This window comes from Etheostoma cragini, chromosome 12 (genome assembly GCF_013103735.1).
Source record: "Etheostoma cragini isolate CJK2018 chromosome 12, CSU_Ecrag_1.0, whole genome shotgun sequence".
In the NCBI taxonomy this organism is placed as follows: domain Eukaryota; kingdom Metazoa; phylum Chordata; class Actinopteri; order Perciformes; family Percidae; genus Etheostoma; species Etheostoma cragini.
This window is the reverse complement of record NC_048418.1, coordinates 20,273,851-20,280,971: the sequence shown is the minus strand read 5'-3', so window position 1 is coordinate 20,280,971 and position 7,121 is coordinate 20,273,851. Positions and strand designations below refer to the sequence as shown.

At 44.7% G+C, this 7,121-nt stretch overlaps 1 protein-coding gene across 4 annotated transcripts in view; it reads left to right on the top strand.

Moving 5' to 3' along the window:
- Window positions 1–6,737, top strand: part of LOC117953645 (ATP-sensitive inward rectifier potassium channel 10-like) — a 19,045-nt gene extending 12,308 nt beyond the window's left edge. For 3 of the 4 annotated variants that reach the window (XM_034886884.1, XM_034886881.1, XM_034886883.1), the window contains exons 5-6: window positions 2,945–3,122; window positions 4,326–6,737. In XM_034886884.1, the coding sequence (XP_034742775.1) occupies window positions 2,945–3,122; window positions 4,326–4,717 (570 nt within the window). In that variant the 3' untranslated portion in view covers window positions 4,718–6,737. The remainder of the gene's footprint in view (window positions 1–2,944; window positions 3,123–4,325) is intronic. The other variant, XM_034886882.1, reaches the window with a different exon arrangement.
- The last annotated feature ends 384 nt before the right edge of the window (window positions 6,738–7,121 follow it).

Genomic DNA, 7,121 nt, shown 5'->3' with positions numbered 1-7,121 from the left:
AGATGATTTACTTGGACGGAAATAGAAATTCTGTGTTCTAACCTCTGTAGCCCTGTGTCAGTAAGGCCTAGTGTCACATTGCCACTAGAAACAACAAGTTGAGAGTGTTAACTTCCCAATGAACTCAGGGTCATCCCAGAGGGCAAAAGCATGTGCAAACAGCAGCACTTTTTTAAGGGTAAAAATTTAGGCGAGAAAAACATATATTTTCAAGTGTTACTGAACAGAGCTGGGACCACCGTTACCAAGGTTACTGTTGGTAATACACTAAGACGTCATGGTTTGAAATCATGCATGGCACGGAAGGTTCCCCTGCTTAAACCAGCACATGTCAAGGCCCGTCTTAAGTTTGCCAATGACCATTTGGATATTCCAGAGGAGCCATGGGAGAAAGTCATGTGGTCAGATGAGACCAAAATAGAACCTTTTTGGTAAAAATTCCACTAACTGTGTTTGGAGGAAGAAGAATGATGAGTACCATCCCAAGAACACTATTCCTACTGTGAAGCATGGGGGTGGTAGCATCATGCTTTGGGGGTGTTTGTATTAAGTATAATATTACTGTATTAAAGAGACGATGACCGGGGCCATGTATTGCGAGATTTTGGGGAACAACCTCCTACCCTCAGTTAGACCATTGAAGATGGGTCAAGGCTGGGTCTTCCGATATGACAATACCCGAAGCACACAGCTAGGATAACCAAGGAGTGGCTCTGTAAGAAGCATATCAAGGTTCTGGCGTGGCCTAGCCACTCTCCAGACCTAAACCCAATAGAGAATCTTTGGAGGGAGCTCAAACTCTGTGTTTCTCAGCAACAGCCCAGAAACCTGACTGATCTAGAGAAGATCTGTGTGGAGGAGTGGGCCAAAATCCCTTCTGCAGTGTGTGCAAACCTGGTGAAAAACTACAGGAAACGTTTGACCTTTTGACCTTTGGCTACTGTACCAGATGTTAACATTGATTTTCTCAGGTGTTCAAATACTTATTTGCAGCTGTGTCACACAAATAATTACTTAAAAAATCATACATTGTGATTTCTAGATTTTTTTTTTTAGATTATGGCTCTCACAGTGGACATGCACCTACGATGACAATTTCAGGCCCCTCCATGTTCCCCTTCGAGGGTAACTCGAACTACGTTGGTTACAACACTATGGGAACGCCTTTAGGCATGACAGGGCTGAATGCAAATGAAAACTAATCCAATCCTATTGGTCCTAGTGAGAACGGTAGCATGTGACGGCATAACCGTAGGGGCATACGGAGCATACAAGCACATCGGCACATAGCTCATTAGCTTTTTTCTATTCAGCAAGCACGTTGGTTGATGTTGTGTTTGAAAGATTCCATGTATCCTAGTCACCTGGAAGTTGCAGTATGTCCGAGCAGTCAACCAGTTGCAGAGTTGTGTGTCTGCCTGCCGGCGTTTCATCTTGGTAGGAGACTCTCATGAGCTGTGTGTTGCTTGTTTGGGCCTGTCGCACGCCACAGCAGCTCTCGAGGGGGCTGTTTGTGTCCATTGCGAGGCCCTGCCCGTGCGTGTACTGAGGTCCCGCACGGCCCTCTTTTCCGCGGACGGCCAGATACGCTCTCCCCTTGGGCTGAGGCGGCTCAGCGGTTTCGGTCACGTGGATCGCAGCGAGATCTGCTGGAGGTTTCCGAGACGGCTGTTGCTCCGTCTCGTCCTTTGTCTGCCGGTTCCGACTCCCCTAGTCCCCGTTCGTGGGCCGGGCTCTTGGCTTCTTCTGTTCAGGGACGCTGAACAACGTAGCGGTTGCACTCTGGCTCCGAGGAGCTCGTTGTGCTTGGCAGCGTGGAGGAAGGAGAGGACTTCCGGGTGTCGGGCCTACGTCATCAGAAGAGCGCCGCGCCCGATGATGTCACGAGCTGGGGCACAACACGGTCTGGATTGGCCACAGGCTGTCAGGGAGCTTACCACCGGTGGCAGACTGGATGATTGCTTCCTGCAGAGCCACTCGCCCCCGCGCCGGTCCTTGACTTTTTTCCTGGATTTGCACGGTGAGTCGTGTAAATCATGGGATAAATCTTACTCTGCCTGGCTTTCTACTCCCCAGCAACTGGAGTATGGCAATATGGCGGGGATTAAGGACTGCGGCTACGGGACGATGCCGCGGGTTGAAGACGCTCTGGCGAGTTACCTCACTCCCCAGCAGACGTCGTCTTTCAGCCGGCCGGCGCTAATGGGGAAGGCGTATATTTGGGGCGGGCCTGCACACCCTGGCGGTTTTGCAGGCCCCCTGCCCCGAGGGGTTGGTTCTGCTGGCAGATTTTGCGGAAGCTTGGCGGGGCTTGGAGAACATTCCCCGTGGGTTCTGCGCACCAGGTTCACTGGGGTGGTCCGGACTATGGTGCGCCCGGACCAGGGCCTGGTGCTGGGACAGGAAGTGCGCTCTCTGCTGGAGAAGGGGGCCATTCTTCGTTTGGGGCTGAGGCTCAACGCGGGAGACACTGCGTCGGTTGACCGCCCCTTGCCCTGCCTGGAGTGCCTTGCTTCATAGAAAGAGCTAATGATGGTGTGCTTATATGCCCCTACGGTTATGCCGTCACATGCTACCGTTCTCACTAGGACCAATAGGATTGGAGTAGTTTTCATTCGCATTCAGCCCTGTTGTGCCTAAAGGCGTTCCCATAGTGTCGTAACCGACGCAGTGTCTTGTTCCCCTATCTCGGGGAACAAGGGTTACATACGTAACCAGAGACGATTTCTAAGTGGAAGAACTAGCAAAATAGCAGGGTGTTCAAATACTTATTTTCCTCACTGTAAGTGTGTTGAGATAGAGAATATCTATTGTCATATACAGTATGTCTACCATCTTACAAACTCTACAAGTTATGTGTAGATGTGGTGTGTGTAAACAATTTCTCAATCTGTGAACCAGTTGAGCTAAAATACTTTTTTTGCATATCGCCCCCCCCCCCCAGGTAAGTGGAAAACTGCTCCAGACATCTCTGACCAAGGAAGGGGAGACGGTTCGCCTGGACCAGAGGAACGTTCCCTTCCAAGTGGACACATCTAGCGACAGCCCCTTCCTCATCCTGCCCCTCACCTTCTACCACCTCATTGATGACAACAGCCCCCTGCGAGCCTGGGCAGACAAGGGTAAGACAAGGAGAACAGGTGGGTGGTGCAAGTAGAAGGTGTTTTATCTTTGCTATCTTTTCACTTACGCTGAGTTCATCAAACACTATGGGAGTAGAATACACTAGAAAACTCTTTAAAACGAGATACACAGCTCATACAAAGCTCTGCAGTACTTTCTGGCATCGTCACATGGCAACAAGGATGGATGTTAGTGCAAATAAAGAACAGAATCAGTGTGGATGCTTGCCGTGGTACGTACTGATTCCCTGCAAGGTTTTATTTCGGATAAATCATGTGACACGGTTGTAACGTACATATTCCGCATACATGTCCTCTTTATAGTAGTTGGTGAGCTGAACTCTGATGGTCTAAACCACTTGCTTGACATTGTTTTATTTTTAGTTTGAGTCTTGCTGCAACCTGAGAGGTATTTCATTACCTTATTACTGACATTTTTGTGGGTAAGTATAGTGATTGTTTGGTTTTTCCTTCCAACTTCAGTTCCTTTACTTCTTTCTGCATCTCTACGTACTTTCCTCAATGCTGACTTTCCTTTTCTTGTTTCCTTACTGGTCCTGGACATTTGTTTTCTTCACCTGTTTATTATATCTGCATTAAAGTTAGCAGACTTTTTTTTCCTCTCCCTTTAATGGGGCATGGGTAACATTTCTCAGTGCATTACCCCCCAAAACAGTCACTTGGAAGGAATGAATATGGCCTGTATGCCTGTGTGTACATGTGCATTATTATAAGCATCACAAGATACAAACAAAAGGGGGAACTGCTCATAACAATATTGCCCTGTAGCTCTCCTGGGGGTCAGAAACATAACAGTGCGCCTTTAATTAGGGTTTTCCCTACCATTTTTTTTTCCCGATCTAATAATTCATAATTGTAGTCGATCCTCCGTGGACTTCTTCAGCAAATTTAGTCTTTAAACTTTTGGAGTGTACTTTATTTATCTGCTCAAGCTTTTCCAACATTTTAGACACAAATACAATAATAATAATGGTCCAAATGTAATTTTCTTAAAGGAGGACCCCTTAACTTCTCTGCCAAACACGTGCACCTATGTCTTCCACCAACCTAGGGAAAACTGACTTTACTTTTAGTGTTTTTCAAATTCTTATTTCCTCTCTCCCATTTTCCTTTCATCCTCTTCCACTTATGTTCACACCCCTCTGTAATGTACCATCTCCACCTGTCTCATGTACCTCCCAGGTGGAGGCTGGACTGATCCGGAGTTGGCAGACTTCGAGCTGCTGGTCATCATGAGCGCTACAGTTGAGCCGACCTCGGCCACCTGCCAGGTTCGCACCTCCTACCTGCCGGATGAGATTCTCTGGGGTTATGAGTTTCCACCTGTAGTCTCCCTTTCCCCATCGGGGAAATACATAGCGGACTTTGCCTTCTTTGATAAAGTGGCCAAGACCAAGACCACGCCCATCTTCAAAAAATCCAGCCCCCAGCATGAGTACCATAGCAACGGGGGTGCTGTGTCTGAGGGGTCCGATCCGGAGAAGATCCGTCTGGAGCAGAGTTACAGGGAGAGAGGGGAGGAGCGTGGCCGTGTCAGAGACACTCCTCTCAGTGTTCGCATCAGCAATGTGTGAACAAATGAAATGGCTGAGAAGGGAGCGTGCCAGGAGAAAGCAGGAGACAGCAGGAGACATCATCAAAACAAATCTGGAGACTGTCTCTTTGACTGTTTTAACTTTTGGATGATATCTGTGCCCTAGTAGCACCAGATGATGCAGAACGCAAATATGGACTATGAGCATAGCCTACTGTATGGTTTGTCATTGTTATACATTTCAAGGGATGACTCATGTTTTACACTGGTTTGACTGTGTTCATGTCACGGCATAACTGCAGCTGTGCACAAGCACCTCCCACTTTAGGGGAGGGTATCGATACTCAATCCCTTTAAGGTAGTAATTGTAGTATCCCAGTACTAAGTAATGTTGAAACTTCTCTCTGGTCAAATAATGCCGACATTTGATCCTTTTTGTACCCAGATCTATAAAAAAAATTGTATGTGTATTGTTTTTCTCACAACCAACCACCACAAGCATCCTTTATTGTATTGCAGCTTGTGATTGGCCCTCTGCTGGAGCAGCTATGGAAGATTTGTGTCACACACAACTGGATACTTGACACAGGCAGTAGAAAAAGCTATCAAGGGAAGTCTAGTGGTCTCCGTATCACTTTAAGGGAAGTGGTATTGTAATTGTTTTTATTGATGTCCAGTCCTGACAAATATATTGTATATACTTTTCTAACTAAGAAAATAACACATCTGGTTGTTTATTTGCAAAGAAATACACAAAAAGATTCAAAACTCAAGTAAACGAGCAGAGGAGACAGTGGAAACCCCAGTTGTCTATTTTGGGCCCTCCCCACGCTAACTGAATGTTGAATCACAAAGAGAAAACGTTATATACATAGGGTTTTCCAATTTCAGTTAACAGGGGCTGTAAGGTTTGTGTGATAAGGGGACAGGAAACACTCACAGACAGGGTAAAACCTTCTATACTTCCTCTTAAAATGTGTGTTTGTTCTAGACATTTAGAAGTCATATGATGTTTTTGTTACTGTAAACAACACCAATGAGTAATGCTATGTCAGTTCGTCTTCTTCTAGGACTTAAAAAAAACCTCCTACACCACTCTGTTAGCAACAGCAGATACTGATATTTCCTGTTGTAAAATGACGGAAGTTTTTGAAACATAACCAACATGACATGTATGTGTATTGTAAATAGCAATGTAGTCTAATATGTTAGCTAAAGCACTTTCTGTTAAACTAATGTAGCATTACAACTGGAAAATAGACAAACTTCAGATGAATGTTCTGTGTTCATGGTGCTCTGTGCTGAAACTCTCGATGGTGTGAGCATTTCCTGTACAACTGTTACTGCTGTTTTACAGAACGTTAGCACTTTATGGAAGTACATGATGTACGTCTAGCACCTTAGGAAGATTAGCTTAGGAAGATATATTTTAATGACACTAAAAGAACTTACACAATGAAATATAATGAAAGCAGTTAGAATAGACTTTAAAACAGATGCTTTCTTCCTACAAAACTAATTGCAGTTTCTTTCTCTCCGTGGCTTTAAGGAAACTGATTGACTGATTGACTGAAATGACATCATGTCTTCTGATCATACATGCATATAAATGCCCATGAGGTTATTGTGGGTTGCAAATGGTACTGTAAACATCAAAGAAGCTCTCCTTTCTGTGTAAAGAGGGAACATTCTGCATGTCCATATGCTTTTTGAGTTACTAACATTGTTGAATAAAAACAAACATTTTATCCCAGCCCCTTTATATTTCCGGTCTAGAGGACAGGAACATTGGGGAGGACCAGAGGTGAGTGCTGAGAATGGGAACGTGATGTAGGAGGTCACTGATAATGATTCTATATGTGATGGTGAAGTGTGACAATGATGAAGCAAGGATGCAAATGATGGTTATGAATATGTTGGAAATTGAACTTCTGGTATTTGTAACATTTTCTGAAATAACATTAAGCTCTGGAATGTTAATAGATTTAAAGTGCAGATGGAGAGATTGAATTAGACAATTCTTTCCAAAATATGTGGTTTAATAAAGATGACTATGAGTTGTTAAAAGCCATATTTGTTTTCATGTCTTGTACAGACAGGCAGTGCAGAATGTAGAGTAGGAGTATCTTACATCGATGGGAGCCTTGCCACAAGACACACCCTACAGTATAGTACACTTTTATTTTGTTTGTATTGCTCAAAAATATTTAAAATTGATGATTTCTCTTGCAGCAACAGTTCCATTTGAAAAACTTCACAGCGTATTGCCCAGAAATATTGCTGAGAAGACACATGCTGAGCTCAGTTCATAAATAGCCTTGCCACTTCCTCATAGGCACACTTTGCAAAATGGAGCTTGTCATCCTACTCTGTGCCGTGTCTCTGCTACATTCATGTGAAGCAAACGGTATGAATGTTATTTTATTTCCTGTGGTCGATCAACT